At 36.2% G+C, this 27327-nt stretch overlaps 1 protein-coding gene across 5 annotated transcripts in view; it reads left to right on the top strand.

Moving 5' to 3' along the window:
- The window catches only part of RASA2 (RAS p21 protein activator 2), a 126321-nt gene that overhangs the window by 40804 nt on the left and 58190 nt on the right, over positions 1-27327 (top strand). For all 5 annotated transcript variants that reach the window (XM_019961572.2, XM_019961563.2, XM_070793908.1 and 2 more), the window contains 2 exons: positions 380-474; positions 10374-10450. In XM_019961572.2, coding sequence (XP_019817131.1) covers positions 380-474; positions 10374-10450 — 172 coding nt within the window. The remainder of the gene's footprint in view (positions 1-379; positions 475-10373; positions 10451-27327) is intronic.

The raw sequence follows: 27327 nt of genomic DNA, 5'->3' as shown, positions 1-27327 counted from the left end.
GTGAAGTCGCTCAGTCGTGTCCGACTCTTCACGACCCCATGGACTTCAGCCCACCAGGCTCCTCCGTCCATGGGATTTTCCAGGCAAGAGTGCTGGAGTGGGGTGCCATTGCCTTTTCCACTAAAAAGTGCAATTGTATATAAATACAACTGAGTTTTGGTCTAATCCCCTAATTCAAAATGGCACAGAGAAGGGTCAGCCAAGCGGTAGAGGAAAATGAGGCACCTTTTCATTCTTTAAAATACAGAAACTGCTTTATAAGAATGGATTTTGATATCAGCAGATAAAAATTATTTTTAAATGTTTTTTTAAAAAATATGTAATGGTGGTGATGATTATAGAAAATATGTTTCCTCATTGTTTTACTTATTTATTATAGGAAAAGTAGCCATCAAAAAAGAAGACTTGTGTAACCACAGTGGCAAAGAAACTTGGTTTTCGCTACAGCCTGTTGATTCCAATTCAGAGGTTCAGGTAAATATTAAGGAATAAGTAATGGAAGAAAAGGAATGAAAAATGAACTGATTATACTCGTTCATACAGAGAGAACTTATCATACTTATTTTAAATTCTGGGACCACGCATTATACATCTCTGGGTGACATATAACTGGAAGAAAATGCCTTACCACATGAAATCAAGAATAATTTATGTATGTGTATGTGTTTGGGGGGATTATATTAGGAGGACATTTGTTTCCCTGCCTTAGTTCTTTTGTTTGAGTCACAGTAGCAAATTAGTAATTTTTTTAGATAAGGAAGAAGTTTTAACGAAAAAGATATGTTTTATTAACTCAGAGGAGAATCCTTAGAAGTGTGTGATTTCATCTGTTCTGATCACGATGTTCTCTTTGCTGCCACTAAGTCACTACAGTCGTGTCCGACTCTGTGTGACCCCATAGACAGAAGCCCACCAGGCTCCCCTGTCCCTGGGATTCTCCAGGCAAGAACACTGGAGTGGATTGCCGTTTCCTTTTCCAGATGCTCTCTTTACTGTGGAATAAACTAGATTTGGGCCAGTGTTATTCATTCAAACCATGCCTAAGCCCACCATGGAGAGCCTTCATACCCACCGTGTTTCCTGTTGTTCACCTTTCTTTTTATTTGAAAGGATATCATTACTCATTTCAAAGCTCTAGCTTTAAATAAGAGGTCTTTCCTCTTGCCAAAATGAGAGATCTTAAAGATTCTGTGTGTGAGTAAAGAAATATGTTTGGCTGTGTAGCTTAACTTTGTATTTGTTTCTGAAAAGTGTGAGCTGCTCTTCGAAATTGTTATTTCTATCTAAAGGGAATCCTTTTTCTTTTTTCTGGTAACCCTGTTTATTTATAAAATATGGTAAGGATTGTGAAATTGTTTCCCAAGGGCATAACTGCAAGCAGAATTCTTCCTCTCTTAAAAGAAGTTATAATTTACCACTATGACTCAAACTGAAGTTTAAGGCAAGAAAAAAGTACTGCACGCACACCCACAGATGTTTGCAAATAAAGTGCCCGTGTCTCTGTTTCCTCAAAACCTCTCAAGCATTCTGTTTGATTAAATTCTCAAAAAATTATTTGTTTGCTAAAACCCCTTCTTAAGTATAAAGTATAATTGAAACTTCTCCTTTCCTCACTCTATCCCATTTTAATGTTCTTTTCTTTACATCTGACAATAGCTTTTATTCTTATCCCAGTTATACAATTTGGTAAATGATCCAGGTGAGAGGCAATGTGATGATATGGAAAGGGTTTTAAACTTGAAGTGTAAAAATGTAGGTCCTAATTTTCATATGTGGTTATTTTACTGACCTTGAATTTTATTTCTGTAAAATGGGAATGAAAGTTACCATGTTGACTCAAATGACTATGAGAATTAAGTGAAATACCTTTAAGAGTATTTCAGAAGCTGTTAATAGCTATACAAATGTAAAATGTCTGTTTACCGCTAGTCAGTCAGGTGTTCATTTCCCTGATATGCCTTTACCAGAAGGCAGACCGAAAGTTTTGAAGTGCTTATTTTTCTCTTTAATAGTTGTAACAAAAAAAGATATGGAAAAGACTTTGATAATTGGTCTAAAAGGAAGTTTGAGGATTATTTTAAAATGTAGTTTATTAAAGTCCAGTGTTTTTCTTATGACTAATGTGATTTGTTAAAGGATTTAAGGGACCCGGCTCTCCAAAGTTAGTTATTTCTGTAGAATACTGTTTATATAATTTATTGGAGGTAGTATTAGAGATCAGTACTGGGAAACAGACTTTTTATTTGATGGTGTATATTTAATGGTATGTCCAAAACATGAAAATCTGAAAATAGCATTTAACTGTTAGATATTGTTATATATGTTTTATTTGCTATGAATAATTTTCATGACCTTGAGTTATTAACCTTTACAGTTCTTTTGTCTTAAATGATAGTTACTTTGTAAGATCCGCTCACTATTTAAAATAAATTTTAGAAGGAAGAGTATTTCAGTGGTTGGGAGGGATGCATAACACTGATCACATTAATGTGTACATTGGAAATATTGTTTGGCCCCCAAATGGATCTCGGAATATTAAATTAACCTTGTGAGTCTGAGAAAGATAGAAAAGCAGCTTGATTCATACAAATTCTATTTTGTTAATAAATTTGTTTCTTGCATAAGTTTTATAAAATTTCATAAAAATGTCATGGAAATAAGAGCAATTGTGGAGCCTTAGGAGAAAGCGATGAAACAGGTTGAATTCAGCAGGAATTTAAGCTAATAATTACCATTAGTAATTAGAACAGCATATACCGTGCACAGTACTAAGGACTTATATTATTTAATAATATATTTAACTTAATAATATAATTTAATATACAATATAATATAATATATATTATATAATATAATAAAATATTTGACTTAATATAAGTTAAATAATTATATTATTTAACATATTATTTAACTTAATCTTCAGATTAGCATTGTGAGTTGTAGGTAGCATTATGTCCATTTTATAGATGTAGAAAATGGATTCATAGAGGTTAAATGATGTCTGCAAAGTTACAAAACTATTAAGTGGTGGAGCCATGATTCCTATAAAGAGCTTATCTGATTCTTAAATTCCTAACCATATGGTTTTACTGCCTGTCACTTTTCTGTACTGTTGGTCAGAAAAAGACTCCAACAGATTATTAGGAGAATCACTTAGGAAAATCTGAGTATAAGGCACTGAAGTGTACCAAATTAGCTCAAAGAAAAAAGGGAAGGATGTTAGAAAGTTCCTAGGGAGCTCCTTGGAGTATGATTATAGGAACTTTAATATGACCAATGAGAGCTAGAAAGTTGTCAGGCAGTTATAAAGGAGCTGCAGGTTTTACTATAACAGACCAGATACAGTTCACATAGTCAAAATTGTTTTTGAGGTTTCTCATAAAGTACACTAAAATATTGTTTTTAATTTCTCATAAAGTACACTAAAATATTGGGTGGTTTATTTGTTTTTGGTTGACCACTGCATAAAATAGCTGGCCTGCATTTGGTGCCATGGCAGATAAAAAATATATGCTGCATAGAGTTTCTCTCAGTACAGCAGTAGGTACTGCAGAAGGGACATAGGAATGAAACTCACTGATGCATTTCTCCCTATATCATGTGTTTATTGTGCTCATTGAGTATAAGTGCTTATTATTTAAATAGTGTTTTTTTTCTTTCCCTTTTATTTTGTAAAGTGAATAGTTAATGTTTTCTGTTTCCCCTCTAGTTTTAATAACTATTCACTTTGTAAAATGAAGAGGAAAGAGAAAAAAATTGTTTAATGATGAGATTCCATTGTATTCCTTTTATATGTCTGATGAGACTACATGTCTCCCCCTTCTGCTTCTCTCCATAAACCCACTCTAATTTCTTATTGACAGCTAAAAAAATGCCAAATCAGTCTTTAAGCCTGTTTGACCATATGTCCCTGTCATGCTAAGGGCCATAGTCAGGCCTTTAGACCCCTAAAGGACCACTCACCCTAAGACCTCTAAGGTCTGACTCAGTTCTCTGCCACAGTTTAGAGGGAAAATTTGGCAGACTTGGGTTAGCCCACTGCAGTCTAATTTGATATGATTGGGGAGTAAAGTTTTGGGCTTGTCCCATAAGGAAAGGGATTAGGGTTGAGGAAATGATTTACCTGCTCCAGGGGAGATACTTGATTTCCTAGCTCCAATTGGCATTTGTACCCAAAAGAGTTGCTAAGTTATTGTTGCCTAAAGATTTTCAACTGTGCATGAGAACTTCACTCATTCTTCAGTAGATAGGATTCCTTTCAGTGCTAAAGTTCTAGGGAACATGCAGAAACATAATTTAGCCCTCAAATAAGAAGCTCCCTTAGTAGTAAGATAGATTTTTTATTAAAACAATTCAAAAATTGCTAAGAACACTTAACCCCTTACCTTGAATTATTTCCCAGATGCTTTATTAATTGCTGTTAATGTTAATTTTTTTCAGTTTTCTTTTCAAACATTCAAGATAAATAATATTTCATGAGTGCATTTTTCTATACTTTTTTTTGTTTGTTTGTTTTGTTTTGCAGCATTCCTCTGTGGCTTGAACTATTCTTTTCTCAACCTACTCTAACCTGCCTTCAGACCCCACAATGGGTTGGAGGGAATGCATGGACAGCTCTCACTAATGTTACTGTGTTACTGAGTCTGGTGGTCATTTTTCAGTCCTCCTCTTACATGGTCTTTCAGCAGCTTTTGGTATTGTTGACTGCTCCCTGTTTTATGAAGCATGTTCTTCCTTAATTTCTGGTTCTGGTTATCATCGTACTTCATTTGGTGTCCTTTCTCTGTATTCTTTGCCACCTAAACAAAGTTAATGAGTTGTGTTGGTACCCCTTCCTATAAATTCTCTTTTGGCTAAGGTGATCTGCAGCCATGCTTTTAAAGCTGTTTGGTCCTGGAGTTCACCACAAACTCCTTAAGTATTTTTCCTTTCTTTATTTTTCAAGTGCTATGATTTAAAAAGTATGCTTTTATATTGATATGACTGATTAAACCAAATCGCTCATATGGAGAAGTTCTCATTAATTAAGGGTGTTTGTCTCAACACAACTTGTACAAGCAGTAAATCCAGATGCAGTGTCAGTCACATCCTTTTGCTGTAATTGCTTAGTTAATAAGTCTTTACCAACAAGCTTATCTTGAATTTCTGGATCATGCCATAAGTTATTGATTGTTTTGTAGGTTTTTTTTCGTGTGTGCGGGGGTGGTAATATGGCTTCTGCCCTATCTATTTAAAACAAGCATTAAAAAAAATACAGTAACAATGTATTCTTATATGCAACTATGTGTATGTTTTTTGTTATAAATTTATAGAAAACATTTTTAAAAATAAATAAAAACTAAAAAGTACAGTGATTATAGCAAATAATGCATACTTTAGGATTTCTTTAAACATGTCCAGTTAAGACATAATGAGTATGTAGGTATTTTAAAAACTGCATCTGTAGATATTGTAAATTTATAAACATGGACTAATAAAGGAATGAGTCATTCTAGATCATAATAAATAATTTTTAAAGAGAAAACAAATCCATCTGTAAATAGAAGATAATTAAGTACAGCCTTTATTTTTACATCAGCTAGGCAGCTGTGTCCAAAATGATTTATAGAATTAATTATTATATAAAAGAACATTGATCAGAAATCTAGAAGTTTCCTTCAGATGAAGAAAATTTTTCATCAGTTGAAAATTACTGAGTTCTGTGAGATTATTGTTAAAATTTAGTGTTTTTGTGATTGAAAACTAAAAAAAGTTTAGACTCATGCAGTTTTTAAGTGTATGTATTGTGTTTTGCCCAAATATCTGTATTCATTTGACTTTCCCAAACTGTATGCAAAAATTCACGTAATATCTACTATATGGTATGAGAATATATGTACTATAAAATTAAAATAATCCCAGATTTTTCTATGTGAAATTTTTATAATACTAGCTGAAATAAAGTTAGAATATAAACCCTCAGATAGTACCAGAGTAATATAAGCTTCAAGTATGCTGCTTATACATATTAATGTGATATAGTTGCTTATATTAACCTACCATGATTAGTGCTCTGAAATATATATAGAATAATGCCCTCTAAGAATTTGATTTGTTTTTTAAATGAGAATATAGAAGATGATCAGATATTTGATCTTCTATTATTTCCTCACATATAAAGGATATATTATTTTGTTATTGAACCTTCCTAATGAGGATGGATAATAAGAAAGCTATGGTGGATCGAATCACACTGCACATTTATCACCAGATATAGTTTCTTGTCAGCATCTTACAGTTATTTCTTTGTGAGTACCGTCCCTGTTTTTTTTAGTCGCCTTAGGATTCTTTATCTTCTGTTTTCATCAGTTTTACTATGCTCTGCCTACGTGTGGTTTTCTTTATATTTATCCTACTTGGGTGTTCCTAGGGGCTCTTGGTTACTGTGCCTTGATGTCTGTCTTCAGTTTAGGAAAATTCCAGGCAATTATCTCTTTCCATTTTTCCCCCTTGTTTGTTCTTTGTCTTTTCTTCTGGGACTTCAGTTACATGAATAATAGACCATTTTACTATGTCTCATATGTCTCTTATGCGCTCTTCCTCTCTGACTAATCTATCATCTATTTCACCAGTCCTCTTTTCAGCTATGGCTAATCTGTGGTTAAATACATGTTCATTTTGGTCATTTTATTGCTTAATTCTAAATTTTTCATTTGACAATATTTTAGCATTTCCAGGTATTTGCTCAGTTTTTCATTTCATTTTCTATCTCAAAAAAACCCAAAACCAAACTCTGTCAGTTAAATCCATTGTCTGTGTCTGTCATGAATCTGATCCTCTTTGTCAGGTTTTGATTTTTGGGGTTTCGTGGAGGGGGGTTGGTGTTTGGTCTAATGGCATGTTTCATAATTTTTGATGGAATGCTGGATATTGAAATATGAAATATTTTAGACATAACTTGAAGCTCTGGATATTTTTTCCTCCCTCCAGAAAAATTTACTTTTGGCGTGTGGTTAGGCTAGAGGCTGATCTCTTTAATCCAGTTAGGGATTTGGCTGATTCCAGGCTAGATTTCACTCATCGTAAGGCTGATCTATGTTAACAGTTCACCTTTCCTACTCAAGCATAGGCCTTCAAAGATGCCAACAGAAAGCCTGGGTGTTTACAAGGGCTTCGCTATCTTGGTGGGCCCTGGGCTCCCACTTTTATCATTTCCAGCATGAGATTATAGAAAGTTTTGAGTAAGCTTTTTAGCCTTTCAGGCCACTGCTGAAGTTAGAGAGTGCCTTTCAGCAGCTTCTTTGGTTGCTCTACCGGCAGCTTCTGTTTATACCTCATTGGCCAAAACTGTATCTTTTGGCTAACCTTAGCCACTGTCCCTGGCTTCAAAGGAAACTAGGAACTGTTTTGCTGAACTCATAATGTTCTACTGAAACCTCCCCCCTCTCAGCCCCAAATAAACTTGTTTTAATACTCTCCAGATTTATAAAATGGTGACAGATGTAAATAAAACTGAACTTGCAGGTGAATATAGTAGGGAATACCAGATTTTTCGTAAGTGTTTTCAAATATGGGTTTCTAACACTGAAAAGGACCTTCAAATAATTTTTTAAACTTTTTGTTCATTTTTTTTTTTTTTTTTACTAGAAAGCAAACACCTTGGTAGTAGAAACTTTAAAAATCTAGATGAACAGAAAAGAAAAAACTTGAAATCCTACCAACCAAAGTTTGATCAATGTTTTGGTAGGGAGCTTTATAGTAATTTTATATAACAATACATGTAGTATGTTTTATTTTTACAAATTAACTCTGAGTTATATACCCTATTTTGTGATTTGTTTCTTTTACTAAGTATCATATATATATGTGTGTATTTCCATGTTAAAGTATATAATGAGGGTAGTACCTTACAGTTTAGAAATTCGTTTCCTTAATTCAGTTCATAATGCTTTTTAATTTCAGTGTTCCACCCTAGTAGTAAGTATCTTGTGTATGCTTGTTCTCCACTCTTTTTTTGACCAGGTTAATACGTAATTATGTTATTGTTGACTAATACCAAAAGAATGTTCTGTTTAACAGCCAGTGGAAGTAATGAACATGTTAGGTAGGCTCTGACTCAATGGCAGTGATTCATGTTAGAACCCCGTTAAATATCTTTTTTATTTCTAGTCTTGACTTGATACAGTGTTCAATACATTTGATACAGTGCATGATACATTTTTCTGTCAGTGAAATTATTATACTGTTTTTCTACTCTTTATTAATAGTTTTTATTGTTTTCAAAATAGAGTAGATCCTAGACATTTTCTGAGAAGCATTTGGGAGTGCCTTGCTAGTATACAGTTTCTACCATAAAATACATACATGTTAAAATGGTACAACTGCTTTGAGACGTAAATGTTGATGCAGTTGGCTAGGCTCACTCGTGAGTCAAGCGACACAGATGCTGGTGTGACAGCAAATAGGATTCAGAATTTTAGTTGAGTCATAAATTACTGCATATCATGGACCTTCTCGAAATCACTCTTGAATAGTAGGGATTGTGAATATTAAATGCCTGGTGAATGAAAGACCTGTTTTATAAATCACATATGATTTTATAAATAATTTGTATCTAGGTTTTTAGTGGAAGGTTTGCTAGATCTAGTTCCAATTCCAGCTAACTTCAGTCCACGGGGTCGCTAAGAGTCGGACATGACTGAGCGACTTCACTTTCACCTTTCACTTTCACGCATTGGAGAAGGAAATGGCAACCCACTCTGGTGTTCTTGCCTGGAGAATCCCAGGGACGGGGGAGCCTGGTGGCTGCCGTCTGTGGGTTCGCACAGAGTCAGACACGACTGAAGCTACTTAGCAGCAGTAGCAGCAGCCACCTAACTGCTAATTTTATGGCAACTGATGCCTTTGTTTTTTAGAGCTTAACTTTCTTATGCAGACTTTTATGTTGAGATACATCAACATATAACACAATATGTTGTGCTTATTGCTCGATCCCTGGAGCTTTATAGTCAGTGAACCTCAGGATCTCTCTTATATAAAATATGCTTATTAAAAATAGGCTGATTCAGGTTAGATTTCTGCGTATGTCTAAAGGCTTGTTTCAAAGAAGAATAGTAACTAGATAATAAACTTTCCATCCTCTGATGAAATTACGTCATTAGTGTCTAGATATCACACCCTTGAAATCTTCACTTGGCAGCGTGACAGTTTGTCATGTCAGCTGGGTGGAGGTAATCTAGCACCAGCTCTTAACCAGCTCTGAATTGCTCATAACCAGTTTAGAGTTGCTCATTACTGGTGGCAGGGTAGAAATAATCAAGTTCTGGATTATATTGTTCCTAAGCCTTTGTTTCTTGAGAAGTTGATAGTTTGCTTTAAATTTTTACTACTAAATTTTTTAAAAGTCCATTTATTAATGGCTTTTTAAGAAAGTAGCCCTTTATTTTCGTTCTCAGCATCCTATGTTTTCATCAGTGTTCTTCACCTGTTTATTGTCTATCCAACTAGATTGTAAGTTCTTATAAGCAGTGACTTTACCTGTTTTTTTTTTTTCCCCTCACCGCATGGCTTTGGGATCTTAGTTCCCTGACCAGGGATTGAACCTGGGCCCTGAGCAGAGAAAGCATAGAGTCTTAACCACTGGCCTACCAGGGAATTCCCAATGACTTTATTTTATACTTATGTAGATTCCTACCCGCTCCTACAGTGTCTCCTAAAATATAGTAAATATTCCATAAATCTTAATTATTTGAGAAAAGTAAGTGTGACAAATTGAATCTTACCAGTTTTAAGTTACTTTTATTGTTTAGCCTTGTATGATACTATCTTTATACTTGTCTTTTCTGGAAAAAGCATTCTGTGTCTTGAATTTGTTAAATTCAAACTTGCCTAAAATGTGTGTTATCTTTCTAATTCATGGTAATTGAGATAAATAAATATTTGTTGAATAGGGCATAGAATTCTTAGATTTGAATACCATGTTCGATATAAGCATTTGACTGCTTATCTCTCAGATTTTGATCTGCATTGTTGGTTATAAGTCATTTAACACATACTTGATGTAGACAAAGCCATGTGCTAAGGATCACTAAAATTTGGTTAGTGGATAACTAAATATTATGACTGCCATTTGAAAAAGAACATACCTTTATAGCACATGGAACTCTGTTCAGTGTTATGTGCCAGCCTGGATGGGGGAGAATTTAGGGGAGAATGGAGACATGTATGTGTATGGCTGAGTCCTTTTGCTGTTCACCAGAAACTACCACAGCACTGTTTATCTGCTATACCCCAATACAAAATAAGAAGTTAAAAAAAAGAGTATACCTTTACTTAATATTTTGTCAGTAAAGTAGACTTCTCAGTTTGTGATTTTTTTTTTTTTGTCTTTATAGGGTAAAGTTCACCTTGAATTAAAACTGAATGAACTGATAACAGAAAATGGAACTGTGTGCCAGCAGCTTGTTGTACAGTAAGCATGTTTCTTTTGCCAAAATCAACTAGAAATAATTCTCCATCTTGTATTCTTTGACTCTTAAGACAACTCCTTATTTTAAATACTTCAAAAGTTTTTTTTTAAGAAATGAACTCTGCTATGCTATTCCTATATTAATTCGTTTTCCAGTTTATTTTCTCACATCTAGTCTACTCAGTTTATATATGAGTCATTAATTCATTCAACCAATAATTTATTTAATGTGTGTTAAATGATAGAGGTAGGGGGTTTTCATAGGATCACAGATAAACATGTATGTATAGCCACCTAACAGGAAGGAGTTGGAAAAGCTTCCTAGTAGATGGCCTCTAGAAACTCCAATAGATAAAACCCAGCAGGGCATTAGGGACCCTTAGGGCTAAAACTGAATGCGTACCTTGAGATTACCAGTGTTGATTCTTACCTGCTTTGAATTCCTTTTTTACACTTTTGCTCTTAACTCATTTTTATCACCCAGACTCTAATCTTCTAACTGTTCAGTAAATCTGTTTCAGCCTTTTCCCTCTGTCCAAAACCCTTCCTCTGGGCTGTCAATGAACAACTGAATATCCCTGACTTCTGAATGTTTTCTCTATGTCTTAACTGATACATAATGAATATCGCCTGAAGTACTTACTGTTCCCTCTGCTGCCTTCTTAGTTCAGTTGCTCAGATGTGCCTAACTCTTTGCGACCCCATGGATTGCAGCATGCCAGGCTTCCCTGTCCATCACCAATTCCCCAAGCTTACTCAGACTCATGTCCATCGAGTTGGTGATGCCATCCAACCACCTCATCCTCTGTGATCCCCTTCTCCTCTCACCTTCAATCTTTCCTAGCATCAGGGTCTTATCCAATTAGTCAGTTCTTTGCATCAGGTGGCCAAAGTATTGGCGTTTCAGCTTCAGCATCAGTCCTTCCAATGAATATTCAGAACTGATTTCCTTCAGGATGGACTGGTTTGATCTCCTTGCAGTCCAAGGAACTCTCAAGAGTCTTCTCCAACACCACAGTTCAAAATCATCAATTCTTCGGCGCTCAGCTTTCTTTGTAGTCCAACTCTCACATCCATACATGACTACTGGAAAAAACATAGCTTTGACTAGATGGACCTTTGTTGGCAAGGTAATGTCTCTGCTTTTTAATATGCTGTCTAGGTTGGTCATAGCTTTTCTTCCAAGGAGCAAGCATCTTTTAATTTCATGGCTGTAGTCACCATCTGCAGTGATTTTGGAGCCCCCCCCAATATAAAGTCTGTCACTGTTTCCATTGTGCCCCCATCTATTTGCCTTGAAGTGATGGGACTGGATGCCATGATCTTAGTTTTCCGAATGTTGAGCTTTAAGCCAACTTTTTCACTTTCCTCTTTCACTTTCATCAAGAGCCTCTTTAGTTCTTCTTCACTTTCTGCCATAAGGGTGGTGTCATCTGCGTATCTGAGGTTATTGATATTTCTCCCGGCAGTCTTCATTCCAGCTTGTGCTTCATTCAGCACAGCATTTCGCCTGATGTACTCTGCATATAAGTTAAATAAACAGGGTGACAGTATACAGCCTTGACAGACTCCTTTCCCACTTTGGAACCAGTCTGTTGTTCCATGTGCAGTTCTAACTGTTGTTTCTTGACCTGCATATAGGTTTCTCAAGAGGCAGGTCAGGTGGTCTGGTATTCCCATCTCTTTCAGAATTTTCCACAGTTGTGATCCATACAGTCAAAGGCTTTGGTATGGTCAGTAAAGCAGAAGTAGATGTTTTTCTGGAACTCTCTTGCCTTTTCAGTGATCCAGCAGATGTTGGCAATTTGATCTCTGATTCCTCTTGCCTTCTCAGTCTGAGGCTATGTATTCTAGGGGCCAGGGAGTAGGGTCAATAGTACTCTTCTACTGCTGCTCCTAATGGGCTTCCTAGGTGGCACAGTGGTAAAGAATCCACCTGCCAGTGCAGGACATGCAAGAGACTTTCGTTCCATCTCTGGGTCAGGAAGATCCCCTGGAGGAGGAAATGGCAACCCACTCCAGTCTTCTTGCCTGGAAAATCCCATGGACAGAGGAGGCTGGTGGGCTACAGTCCATGGAGAGTCAGACATGACTGAGCCACACATATACTATACTGCTGCTCCAGACTATATTCTCCTAAAAAAAAAAAAAAAAAAAAACCCAGCTCCTTTGATGTATTCTCTTTCTGTATAAATATATATTTATATTATGTACTTATATATGTCTACACACACATAAAATATTATATGTATTACTTACTTAGTTAATTTCTTCTGAACTCTTTTAAAGAAGGTTGCACATACCATAATCCTTAATATATCAGTGTGCGTTTTCTAAGAATAATGACAGTATTATAAATATTATAAATATAATATTTAAATGTACTCTATTTCAGTTTTTGAATTTAGGAAGTGTAACATTGTTACAATAAAAGTTTTATCTATAGCTTTTATATTTCAGTGCTTTACAGTTACTACATTTTACTTCTGTCAACTGTTCCAATAATGTCCTTTAGACATCTTTTTTTCTCCAAAAAAGTACACAGTCCAAGATCATGTGTTACATTTAATTGTAATGTCTCTAATCTCCTTAACCTGTAGTAAGCAGTCTTTAGCTTTTTTGTCTTTCATGGTATTGAAATTTTTGAAGATACAGGCCAGTTATTTTTTTTAGATATTCCTCAATTTGGATTTGCCTACTGAAAACAGTTAAGATTTGTTTATAGTTTTTCTTCTAGACCGAGAGCGTATAGTGAAGGTATTTGGATTAGTCCGCCTTCCACTATTCTCTTGACTCTGTTCAGTTTGGTTATGTTGTACATGTGAAACACAGTTAAGTGGATTGATTTGGTTTGTTTGTATTTAGTTTAATGTTGTTTTTCCCCATCCTTGTTGGTTTACTTTTATTTTTTGAATATGTAGAATATCTGGATGACTTCAGAAGTCAAAACTATACCAAAAGGCATTACTCAGAGATGTGTTAAATTCCCCTCTCCTTATATCCAACTCTAGGCAACCATAGGGGCTTCCCTGATAGCTCAGTTGGTAAAGAATCTACCTGCAATGTGGGAGACTTGGGTTCTATCCCTGGGTTGGGAAGATCCCCTGGAGAAGGAAAAGGCTACCCACTCCAATGGGTATTCTGGTCTGGAGGATTCCATGGACTGTATAGTCCATGGGGTTGCAAAGAGTCAGACACGACTGAGTGACTTTCACTTTCAAGCATCCATGATCTGGTTTCTCTCCCTGTAGTTTTCGCCTTTTACAGAAAGTCATATGAACAGATTTATATAATATATAATCTCTTGTGTCTTTTACTTAGTATACTGCTTTTAAGATATATCCACATTATATATCAGCAGTGCATCCTTTTTTTAGGTATTTTTTATTTCATGTCATAACTTATTAGTAGATACTGTTGTCCTTGTTTTTCAGGTGATGAAACAATGCACAGATTGGTTAAATAAGTCCAAGTTCATATAGGAACAGTGGAGTCTGGTTTTAAACTCTGGCAGTTTGATTTTTTTTTTTTTTTTTTTTTAGTTTTGAAATAAATCATAGATTTACAGGAAATTACAAAGTACAGAGAGGTCCTTGGTACCCTTCACTTAGTTTCCCTCCGTGGTTACATCTTACATAACTATAAATACAATATAAAAACCAGAAAATTGACATTGCAGAGTATACATTTTATCATTTTATCGTGTGTAGATTTGTATAACCACCACCACAATCAAGATACGAAATGATTCTATCACTGTAAATATCTCCCTTATGCTAGCCCTTTATAGTCACACCCACACTTCCCCTACCACCATCCCTAATCATGCAACATCTGATCTGTCTCCATATCTAAAATTTTGTCATTTCAAAAATGTTATGTAAATGGACTCTTATAATATGTAACCTTTTGAGATTGGCTTTTTTCCCAATCAGATCCAGCCAATTTTTGTGCACAGTTTTTAAGATCTGTTTTGCCAATTTCTGTCTTTTATTTAGTGAGTTTATACCACTTACTTTTAATATAATTACTGATGTTAAGCTTCATTTCTGTTCAGTTCAATCGCTCAGTTGTGTCCGACTCTTTGTGACACCATGGACGGCAGCACACCAGGCCTCCCTGTCCATCACCACCTCCTGGAGCTTGCTCAAACTCATGTTCATCAAGTTGTTGATGCCATCCAACCCATCTCATTCTCTGTTGTCCGCTTCTCCTCCTGCCTTCAGTCTTTCCCAGCATCAGGGTATTTTCCATTGAGTCAGTTCTTCACATCAGGTGGCCAAAGTATTGGAGTTTCAGCTTCAACATCAGTCCTTCCAGTGAATATTCAGGACTGATTTCCTTTAGGATGGACTGGTTGGATCTCCTTGCAGTCCAAGGGACTCTCAAGAGTCTTCTCCAAACCACAGTTCAAAAGCATCAATTCTTTTTTTTTTTAATCTAAATTTATTTATTTTAATTGGAGGTTAATTACTTTACAATATTGTATTTGTTTTGCCATACATCAACATGAATCCACCACAGGTATACATGTGTTCCGCATCCCGAACCCCCCTCCCTCCTCCCTCCCTGTACCATCCTTCTGGGTCGTCCCAGTGCACCAGCCCCAAGCAACCAGTATCATGCATCGAACTTGGACTGGCGGTTCGTTTCATACATGATATTATACATGTTTCAATGCCGTTCTCCCAAATCATCCCACCCTCTCCCTCTCCCACAGAGTCCAAAAGACTGTTCTATACATCTGTGTCTCTTTTGCTGTCTTGCGTACAGCGTTATCGTTACCATCTTTCTAAATTCCATATATACGCGTTAGTATACTGTATTGGTGTTTTTCTTTCTGGCTTACTTCACTCTGTATAATAGGCTCCAGTTTCATCCACCTCATTAGAACTGATTCAAATATATTCTTTTTAATGGCTGAGTAATACTTAATACTCCATTGTGTATATGTACCACAGCTTTCTTATCCATTCATCTGCTGATGAACATCTAGGTTGCTTCCATGTCCTGGCTATTATAAACAGTGCTGCAATGAACATTGGGGTACACGTGTCTCTTTCAATTCTGGTTTCCTTGGTGTGTATGCCCAGCAGTGGGATTGTTGGGTCATAAGGCAGTTCTATTTCCAGTTTTTTAAGGAATCTCCACACTGTTCTCCATGGTGGCTGTACTAGTTTGCATTCCCACCAACAGTGTAAGAGGGTTCCCTTTTCTTCACACCCTCTCCAGCATTTATTGCTTGCAGACTTTTGGATCGCAGCCATTCTGACTGGCGTGAAATGGTACCTCATTGTGGTTTTGATTTGCATTTCTCTGATAATGAGTGATGTTGAGCATCTTTTCATGTGTTTGTTAGCCATCTGTATGTCTTCTTTGGAGAAATGTCTATTTAGTTCTTTGGCCCATTTTTCAATTGGGTTGTTTATTTTTCTGGAATTGAGTTGCAGGAGTTGCTTGTATATTTTTGAGATTAGTTGTTTGTCAGTTGCTTCATTTGCTATTATTTTCTCCCATTTTCTGAAGGCTGTCTTTTCACCTTGCTTATAGTTTCCTTTGTTGTGCAGAAGCTTTTAATTTTAATTAGGTCCCATTTGTTTATTTTTGCATTTATTTCCAATATTCTGGGAGGGTCATAGAGGATCCTGCTGTGATTTATGTCGGAGAGTGTTTTGCCTATGTTCTCCTCTAGGAGTTTTATAGTTTCTGGTCTTATGTTTAGATCTTTAATCCATTTTGAGTTTATTTTTGTGTATGGTGTTAGAAATTGTTCTAGTTTCATTCTTTTACAAGTGGTTGACCAGTTTTCCCAGCACCACTTGTTAAAGAGATTGTCTTTAATCCATTGTATATTCTTGCCTCTTTTGTAAAAAGATAAGGTGTCCACAGGTGCTTGGATTTATCTCTGGGCTTTCTGTCTTTGTGCCAGTACCATACTGTCTTGATGACTGTGGCTTTGTAGTAGAGCCTGAAGTCAGGCAGGTTGATTGCTCTAGTTCCATTCTTCTTTCTCAAGATTGCTTTGGCTATTCGAGTTTTTTTGTATTTCCATATAAAGTGTGAAATTATTTGTTCTAGCTCTGTGAAAAATACTGTTGGTAGCTTGATAGGGATTGCATTGAATCTATAGATTGCTTTGGGTAGTATACTCATTTTCACTATTGATTCTTCTGATCCATAAAAACATCAATTCTTTAGTGCTTAAATCTACCAGGCTTAAATCTGTTAGGCTTAAATCTACCATTTTATTTTTTATTTTCTGTCCCCTATTTTCTTTTTCCTGTGAGTTTCTTGAACATTTTTTAGAATTTAATTTTATCTATAATTTTTTAAAAATCTACCCTGTATCTCTTTGTTTAGTTTTTTTTAGTGTTTGCTTTAGGTTTACATTATACATGTGTAACTTGTAGTCTACTAGTGTTGACATTTTGTCAGTGAGAATAAAATGTAGAAACCTTACCTTCTTTTAGTCCTCCACCATTTGTAATATAATTGTCTGAAGTATTTCTTGTACAACAGTAAGAACCTCCATCAGTGTTACAGTCTTTCAGCTATCTAACACAATTTAGAAAAGAAGAAAATTTTAAGTCTCTTGTATTTAGTTACATATTTGCTCTTTCTGTATTTTTTCCTTCCTGTCATTTCAGGATCCCTTCTTCTATCACTGTCTTTTATGTTTAGAGAATTTTCTCTTACCATTATTTTTAGGATTGGTCTACCGGTTACACTTTCTTTTAGTTTTTCATTATGTGAAAATGTCTTGATTTTTTTTCTTCATTCCTAAAGGATATTTTCACTGAATATAGAATTCTTGGTTGATAATTCTTTTTTTTCCTCAGCACATGAAAAATGTACTATTTCCTTTTGGCCTCCATGATTTTTGATGAGAAATCCACTATCGTTCAAATTGTTTTTCCTATGCAGATTTTCCTATTTTTCCCTCTGGATACTTCCAAGATTTTTTCTTTGTCTTTCATTGTCTAAGTGTTAATAGTTGGACTGTAGATTTGTTTGGGTTTATCCTGCTCAGCTTCTTGAACCTACATACTTATATCTTTTGCCAGATTAGGAAATTTTTAGTCATTTTTTTCTTGTTACATTTATCAACCCTGCTAGATTTCTCCCCTGTCCTTTTGAGACTCCAGTGGCTTGAATGTTAGATCTGTTATTATCCCATACATACCTGAGGCTCTGCCCACCATCCCCTCTCTTTTTTTTCTGGTCTGTTTTCCCTCTGTTGTTCCTATTAGGTTATTTCTTTAAGCTCACTGATCCTTTGTTCTGTCTGTTCTAGTCTTGGACTCATCTATGGAGTTATTTTTATTTTGGTTATGGTATTTTTAAGTCCTAAAATGTCCACTTGGTGGTTCTTTATTTCTTTGGTAAGACTTACTTTTTTTTTTTTTGCTGAAACTTTCTATGTTTTTATTTATTTCAAATGTGTTCATAATTGCTCATTGAGTCATTTTTATGATGCCTGCTTTCACATTTTCTATCAGATAAGTTCAACATCCATGTTGTCTCAGTGTTGTTGTCCTAATGATTGTCTTTTATCTTTTAAGCTGCAGATTGTTTGGTTTTCAGTTCTATCCTGTACATTTTAGGAATTGTGTAATAAGACTCTGAATCTTATTTAAATCTTCTGTTTTAGCCAGATTCTGATTCTCTGCTGGTGGGGGAAGAGGAATTCTTATTCATTACTATCATGTAGAAATAGAAGCCCAGGTTCCTGAGTCAACTGCTGTTGATACCCCTGGAGGAAGGAGAAGAGTTCCTTATAACTGCTGAATGAGAGCTGGTTCAGGCTCCCCTTTGCTTCTTCCTGTTACCACTCTGACTGGGACAGGGAGGAGTACCTTATTACTGTTCCCTGTGGCCTCCAGTGATATCCTGGTTGGGAGGAGTCAGTTACACCTACAAAGTGGTGAAAGTCTAACCTTCCCACTCAGCCTTCTCCGACGCCACCCTGACATGGAGGAGGAGGAATGGTTAGACTTGGTGGCGATGGAAATCCAGGCTCCTCATGTGGTCTCTGCTGACTCCACAAGAAGAAGGGCTTATTACAACTTGTCAGAGGTTGAAGTCTAGGTTCTCACCTCAACTTTAGGCCTTTGTTGATGGGGGTGTGAGGGTAGAGCCAGTATTTTTCATGGTGTTTAATTGGAATAGATGGTTATTGTCTAAAAATGGCTTTTATCTTGCTAAGCTGGCTAGAGAAAGCTGGCTTTTCTCTGGGCACTTTTTGTCTCTTCCCATTGGTACTTCTGGATTGGTAGCTTCTCTGGTACTCAGTCTGGGATGTATAAGGGATAACAAGAAAACCTAGGGAATTCACTGCCAAGTCCCAATTTTGTTGGTTTCCAAGATCTCTGATTGACTTGCCTTCTTCTCTTGACTTTTTAGTTTTATTATGTTTGTTCAACATCCTGGGCTATTAGCCATGCTTGTTGGGAAGAAGAGGGAGATATGCATCTACTCCATCTTGTCCTAGAATTGGAAGCCAGTTCATTTCTTTTTATTTAAGAATAGTATTCATTTGTATGGAATTTGTTTACGCATTCACTAGTTAATGGATATTTTAATTGTTTCCCATTTGAGGCTGTTATAAAGAAAACTGCTATTAAGTATTCACAAACAGGTCTGTATGTGGACATATATTGATCTGCATTCTTTTTTTCCTTGCCTTTTTCACTTAAGCCTTCACTGTCCATACTCAACGTCCATAGAACAATGGAACTCCAGTAGTAGCTTTGTGGAGTTTATTGCTGATTTCTCAGCTTTAGAGGTATTTTGAAGTTCGTAGTAGTTTCTTTTTTTCAGTAACGTTCAAGCCATGGCTTTCTGTGCTGTTTCCTTTGTGCTCCTTGCTGAACTTAACAGTTCTGGGGAGAGGTCTGTGGAAAGTTTCATATCCCAGTAGTTGCTGTTACTCTCAGGCCTGGAAAGCTCCCCATTGTAGCGTTTCTTGAACTTCAATAAGACTTCCATCCACTGATCTTTACCACATTCTTTTCTTCTCCTATTTTACTTTCTTCTAGGCCTTTTTCCATGATCTGTCACTATAGTTATTTTCTTACAGGTTACCTGAACTCCCCTGCCCTTCTCTTCCCTTTAATATAAATGAACTCAACCTCTTCCTTTATGTTCAGTGTGCACCTGAATATTGCTAGAGAAAAATCACACAGAAAGACTAATTTTACTTTAAATTCATGATCACAAACCTCACATGGGTACTTAACAATTAATGTGGAGTTTTACTGTGCTTCTCATTATACCTATGAGATTCTCCATCTCTGCAAACTGTAAATTGGTCACAGCTTCCTGAATCCAAATCTGCAAACCTGGATTGGCCTCCATCTCTTTGTCCTTAACACTTAGTAGATGTGGTGCCCCTTATCTTGTTGTGAGTGAATTCTTCCATTTGAGCTCTGGGTTCTCTGTCTTTATCCTACTAAAGGACTTTGCCCCTTCATTTATACCTTCTTCTGTTTCATCAGTGTTATCTGCTCTTTTAGGTTATTCTCAGTAGCGTATAAACATGTTCTAGGATCTCCCATTCTAAAAGACATGTGTTCCCAGGCCTCGTCTCCAGTCCCCTCTCCCACTACCATTCCTGTTTATTTGCTCTCCTTTGAAGGCAGACTTCTCAAAGTAAGATTGTCTAATAGATATGGCGGGGGGCGGGGGGGGGCGGGGGGGGGGGCGCGGGTTGTGTGTGTGTGTGTGTGTGCATGCATGTATGGATACTAGCTCTATTCACTGTAGGCAGTATCATCCCAGTAGCAGTGAATATGCTTACTTCCTATATACTTGATTTCTAAATAACATTCTCCAGTCAGGATTGTACACTAGATTTTTCTGTAATTATGAAAATGTCTTTTGTCTTATTTGTTCATTTTAGTGGCCAGTAGCTGTGTGGCTTATTGAAAACTTGAAATGCGACTAGTGCAACTGAAGAACTAAATTTTAGGGGAGGCGTTGACGCCTTGCGGGGGTGGTGGCTCCCGCGCAGGCGCAGACGGGCCGGCCCGCTAAGGCGGGGCCGCGGCGGGAGCCGCCCCGCCGGTGAAGGTGGGCCGACTGGACAGAAAAAAAAAAAAAAGAACTAAATTTTAAGTTTTGTCTAATTTTAATTAAAATTTAAATAGCCACATGTGGCTACTGGCTGCCTATTAGACATACTCCAGTGAAAAGAAGGTGAACTTTTTTTTGAAGTAGTGACTTGTTTGAGAGTCACTGAAACAGAGAAAAATATAAAAGATGAGCCTAGAGCATCTATGGAGTCAGAAAGTAAGGAATTGCTCAAAAAATAATGAGGGCATGTAGAAAGGATGTTGAAGTCAATTAGAAAGTGCTCCAAATAACCAAGTCTGGGACAGTTTGAGCATGAAAATGAATAATGATAATAATAGGTTAAAGTCTGTAAAGTAAATATCAGTGAGCCAATGCTGATGTAACAAGTACATGGTAGAGAAAGGACTGCTTTTCCTTATTTGTGAATATAGGACAAATGATAGAAATAAATCACTATTAGCAAGTACTACAATATTAGTGCAGGGACAGATTATCTATAGATACTGAATAAGTGGACATAAGTGTAATGACAGACAGCATATATGCATAGTCTTCAAAGAATAACACTGTAAGATGTCTGATAGGTACATACCATCTTAACTAGTGGTGGTATTCACTTGTGTCTGACACTTTGCAACCCCAGGCTCCTCTGTCCATGGAATTGTCTAGGCAAGAATATTGGAGCTGGTTTCCATTTCCTCCTCTAGGGTATCTTCCCATCCCAGGGATCAAACCTACGTCTCTTAGGTCTCCTGCTTGGCAGACAGGTTACTTCCTGCTGTACCAGCTGGGAATCCCCATCTTAACTGAGTGCTCAAAACTAATGTCACCAATAATGAGACATTCAGTACCTCCTGGTAAGTTGCATTAAGGATACCAAGATGCATAACCTTAGTCTAATCATAAGCAAACATCAGGCAAATTCAATTTAAGGAATATTTTACAAAATAACTGGCCAGTACTGGCAAGTTCATGGAGCAAACAACCATTTTGGATAGAGGAGACTAAGTGGACATGACATCTAAATGCAGTTTGAGATCCTGTGTTGCATCATGCACCAGGAAAAGGACATTGGTGACATTTAAGTAACGTCTGTAGACTAGTTAACTTTATTATTAACTAACATCGTATCAATGACTGTTTTCTGTTTCTATAATTCTACTCTGATTACACAAAATGTTAACATTGGGTGATGGGTATACAAGAACTCCAAACATTTAACAGCTTTTTGAAAGTCAAAAATTAATTCAAAATAAAAAGTTTTAAAAATTGTCTACAACTTGTGCATCCCACCCAGATCTTTTTTCTAGCTCCAGACTCATTGTCCACCTGCCTTTTTGGCTATTCCACTTTGATGTCTCACAGCACACAAATTTAACACATTTAAAACTGCAATATTGATTCTTATATCTGTTAATATCTAACTCTTCCCCACAGCCTTAGCAGATAGTACCACCATCCACCCGATTGATCAAGCCAGAAATCTGAAGTCACTTAAAATTTTTTCTCCTCTACCCCACCACAGATAGGATTGTTTTTTATTGGTTCTATAAAATTTTTTCTTGAATTTTCTAATTTTTAATAAATATCTACTGACATCTCCTTATTTCAGACCACCAATCATTTCTTACCTTGACTATTTCAATAATCTTTTAACTCTTCTTCCATTCAGCAGTCCATTCTGTTTGTAAGCAGCCCAGAGCAGTCTTTTGGAACATAAACTAGACCATGGCAGTCCCCTGCTCAGACACTTGAGTTTGCAGTGCATTTATTTAGAATAAAATTCAGGCTCCTTATCATGGCCCATAGATCCAGCGACCTCTCCTGCCTCTTTGATCTTGTTCTGTTGCATACTTCGTATAAATATGCTTGTTGGCCTTCTCTCAGTTCTCTGAGAGTGACATTACTCTTGTAGCTGCCTTTCCTTTTCCCAGGAATGTCCTTATGCCCATTATTCTTCTATTTGGTTCATTCTTGTTTTTAAAGTTTCAACTTAAATGTCACTTATCGTAAAATAGGGCACACTGTTCTTTGTCTTCCACAGCACTCGCCACTATTTGTAGTTATTATTAGTTTTCAGTTGTTGCTTGTCATCTCTTTCTTCAGGCAGACTCTAAGCTCCATGAGGGCGGGGCTGTGTTTGTCTTACTCACTTCATGGCCCCAGCATCTGGCACTTAACTAGGCACTAAATAAATTTTAAAACAGGTAAATGAAGAAAGGTTAACATTTGACTTCTTAATGGATGAATAGAAAGTAGCTTGTCTAGAAAAAGTGTTTTTTTCCAAAAGGAAAAAAATAATACAAACAAAAATACAAAGTCAAGAAACAGCATGGTATTTTGTGTGTGTGTATGATTAAAAGCAGTTTGATGTTGCCTGATATATGAACACTGAGTCAGAGATTGATCAGAAATTGATGAACTAGGCTGGAGCTAGTTCTTAGAGGCTTTTATGTACCATATGAACTTATAAAACTTAGGAGCTTATGGAACTATTGGAAGGTTTTAGACAGTAGAGAGTGGACAGATTTGTATCTGGTGCTGCCAAAGCGAGCACCTGATTTGCATTTTAGAAAGATCAGATTTGTGAGAGCAGTAAGTATAGAAACTAGGAGGTGAACTTGAAGAATATTACGCTGATGCTGGAGAAAATTCTTGAGAATCCCCTTGACTGCAAAGAGATCAAACCAACCAGTAAATCCTAAGGGAAATCATTCCTTAATACTCACTGGAAGGACTGTTGCTGAAGCTGATGCTCCAATACTTTGGCCACCTGATGCAAGAGCTGACTCATTGGCAAAGACCCTGATGCTGGGAAAGAGTGAAGGCGAAAGGAGAAGGGAGCAGTAGAGGATGAGATAGTTAGATAGCATCACCAACTCAGAGGATATGAATTTGAGCAAACTCCAGGAGATAGTGGAGGACAGAGGAGGCTGGCGTGCTAGTCCATGGAGTCACAAAGAGTTGAGCATAACTTAGTGACTGAACAATAACAATAAAGGGTTACTGGATTTACTTTGTGAGATCCAAGTGAGAGTGGATTCTGTGCCAGAACAATAGTTGCAGATATGAGAAAAGAGGCCAGATGAAGTAATATTTAGAGAGTAGAATCACTGAAATGTATTGATTGATTAGATATAGAAAGTGAGGAAGGAGGAATTATTCCAGTATGGCTCCTAGATTTCTAGCTGTGTTATGGGGGTGGTGGTGGTATATACAACTAAGAAAAAATACTGGAGGAGGAGCTGCTTTAGTAGATGGTAGTGAGTTGAGTTTTAGCCACTCTTGAACATCTATGTAGGGATTTCCATCAGACATTCAGATACAGAAATCTTTAACTCTGTGGTGAGATCTCATATTCAAGTGTATTGTTGATAGTTGTGGCCATAAGAATAGATGTGATAGATTGTAGTAGGCTTAAGGGAGGTTATGTAGCGTAAAGAGAGCAGTTGCTAGCAAATCCAGCAGTAGAGGGCTTCCCTGGTTGTTCAGATGGTAAAGAATCCACTTGCCAATGTCAGTGCAGGAGACCTGGATTCAATCCCTGGGTCGAGATGATCTCCATCATCTTGAGAAAGGAATGGCAACTCACTGCAGTATTCTTGCCTGGGAAATCTCATAGAGGAGCGTGGCAGGCTGCAGTTCATGGGGTTGCAAAGAGTCAGACACGACTGAGCAACTAACACTCAGTTTTTTCCAGAAGTTAGAATTACAAAAACATGTGCGAAAAACTTGAAGCATACAGATAGGTGTTACAAAGGAAGTTAGGGTCAAGGGAACCAAGAGAGAAGAGAGTTTCAAGGAGAGAGTGATCAGGAATATTGCATGCTGCCAAGAAATCCAGTGAGAAAACCCCTGAAAAATATGGATAGCATTTGACACTCAGGGGACCTTAATGAGGAGAGTTTCCATGGAATGAAAAACAGAAAAAACTGGATTTCAGTAAGGGAAGGAGTGAATAGGAGGTCAAGAAATTGGGAGTGAAAATAGAAAAATTAGATAGGTGCAAAGTGACTTGAGGTCCAGGCAGTAATTTTTATTTTAGAGAAACGGACTGAAGTAAAGAACCTCAGGAGAGAAAATTGAGACAAATTGAATATATGGTTGTTGCTAGTATATGAAAATTTTAAAAATTGTTTTATATCCTGCAACCTTTTTACATTCACTTATTAATTCTACTAGCTTTTTAAAATAGATTTCATTCAATGTTGTACACAGACAGTTATGTCATCTATGAATAGATGGCTTTACTTCTTCCTTTTCAGTCTGTTTCTTCCTTTATTGTACTGGCCAGAAACTCCAGTACAGTGTTGAATAGAAGTTGTGAGAACAAACATTCTTGTCTTATTACTTATCTTAGGGGGTAATTTTTCAATTTTTTAACCACCAAGTACAATGTTAGCTATCCGTCATCAGGTTGAGAAAATTCCCCCTTTGTTCCTAGTTTACTGAGAATTTTTACCAGAGATGGATATTCAGATGATCTTAACACTTATTTTTTGTTTTTATCTGTTAAAATGGTGAATTTTGTTGACTGATTTTTGAATGTTTAAACTACATCCACTTGGTCATGTTGTGTTAATATTGTTACATATTTCTGGCTTTGATTTGCTGAAATTTTGTTAAGGATTTTTGCATCTCTGTTCATGAAAGATATTAGTTTGTAGTTTTCTTATAATGTCTTTGGTTTTGTAATCAGGATGTTAATGGTCACTTTGGATGAATTGGGAAATAGTCTCTCCTCTTCAGTTTTCCAAGTTTTTATAGAACTCATGTAATTTATTTTTTACATGATTTGTGTAAGAATTCACCAGTGAAGCTATCTGGGTCTGGAGTGTGTTTGTTTTGTTTTATATTGTATTTTTATGTCTGCTTGATAAATTGAACTCGTTATTATAGAATATCCCTCTTTATTCTGATATTGGTAATATTCTTCATTGTGAAATCTAGTTTGATATTAACATGCCCACTCTGGCTCCGTGGCTGGTTGTTTCACTTGCTTTCTTCCTTTTTTCATGTTTGTAATTTAAATTTAATACTAGAAGATTTTTAGTCCAACTTTGATTTTATACTTGTATTTCTTTCCCCTTACATTGAAAATCTTAATCCTTAACATTATATACTTAACAATATGATTATTTATTTACATTACTTTATAAAATAGAGACAGTAGATTCAAAATAATAATACCAGTATTACCACTGATGATTAGGTTACTGAATGAAGTTTTAGAGGTCTTAACTGTTCTATTTGTTCTAAGACTGTATATCACTATGGATTAGAATCAAATACTGTGCTCTAGTCTTTTGAACTAATTCTAGTTATCTCTTTAAGTTTATTTTCACTTTTGAAATGTAAAAGTTTTCTGTTTGCAAACTCAAAACTGTGTCAGATATATCTGAATAAGTCCCCATTCCCAAATTTTAGTCTTTTCAGTATTTTTACAAATACAAGCAAATAGATTTATGCACATATATTGATATAAATAAAAATATATTAATGTTTCCCATTCCATTCTTATACAAAGTATAGAGTTCTGTAACTTCTTTCTTCACTTAAGAATATATACTGAAGATCTCTCCATAATCAGTGTAATCAGAGAATAGATATTTACTCCATTCTTTAGACAACTATGTAGAATTCCATTGTATAGATTTACCATAATTTATTCAGCTAGACCCTTGCTAATGGGTATTTGGATTGTCATTACTCATTCATTCAGCTTTCCTTTAGTTAGTATTAGCATGGCATATATTTTTCTGTTTTTTACTTTTATTTTTATCTTATATTTAAAAGAATTTCTTAAAGACAGAGTAAAATTTTTTTGTCCCATCTGAAAATTTATGCTTTAGTTGACATGTTTAGACCATTTACATATCTGTATAATGTGTCTTTTACTCTACCTTCATGTTTACTAATCTTTTCTTCTGCCATTTCTAACCTTCTATTAATCCCACTCAGTATTTTTCATATCAGAACTTGAGGACGTTCAGATTTTAATGTCTTCTGTGTTTCTACCAAACATATGAAATATAGTTATAATAACTTTTTCTATGTCCTCATCTACTAATTCTATCATCTGTGTCATTTCTGGATCTGTTACTGTTGATTTGGCTTTTTTCCATCCTGGGTTGTATTTTCTTGACTTCTTTGTGTTTCTAGTTATTTTCTGTTGGATGCTGGACATTGTGAAGTTGCTGGATACTTTTGTATGCTTATGAATATACTTGACGACTTAAATTATTTGGAAACAGTTTGATTCATTTATGGTTTACATTTAAGCTTTGTTAACTGGAACCAGAATGGCCTTTTAGCCTGTGGCTAATATTTTCCCACTACTGAGGCCAGCACCCATAAATTACCAGCTTTTTACCATGCCCATGGGATCTCTTGATAGTCATTTGTAGGCTTCAGGAATTGTCCCCTCTGTTCTTTTCTAACTCCCCCCCAACGCTTCACATGTATGTGCTTATTAGCACATACAGTTTCCTCACATGTATGTGTTTATCAGCACTTAGCTGAAGACTGGGGATGGGCAGGTGGTGTGGGTAATTTTGTAGCTCTCTGGCAATTTCTTTCACTCTGTGCAGCTCTGTTTCCTCCAGTACTCTGTCCTGGGTACTCTAGTCACCTTGGCCTTCCCCAACTGACAGCCTCTCTCTTTCTTCTCAAGGAGACCATCTAGCAATAGGCTGAGACAGTTAGAGGGCTCACCTTGTTTATTATCCCCTTGAGATTACTGTCCTGAACTTCTGGTAATTACGCTTTTTTTTTTTTAAGGTATTGAAGTGGGAGGATAAATGTTA

This window comes from Bos indicus, chromosome 1 (genome assembly GCF_029378745.1).
Source record: "Bos indicus isolate NIAB-ARS_2022 breed Sahiwal x Tharparkar chromosome 1, NIAB-ARS_B.indTharparkar_mat_pri_1.0, whole genome shotgun sequence".
Classification (NCBI taxonomy): Eukaryota; Metazoa; Chordata; class Mammalia; order Artiodactyla; family Bovidae; genus Bos; species Bos indicus.
This window is presented reverse-complemented; position numbering and strand designations above follow the sequence as displayed.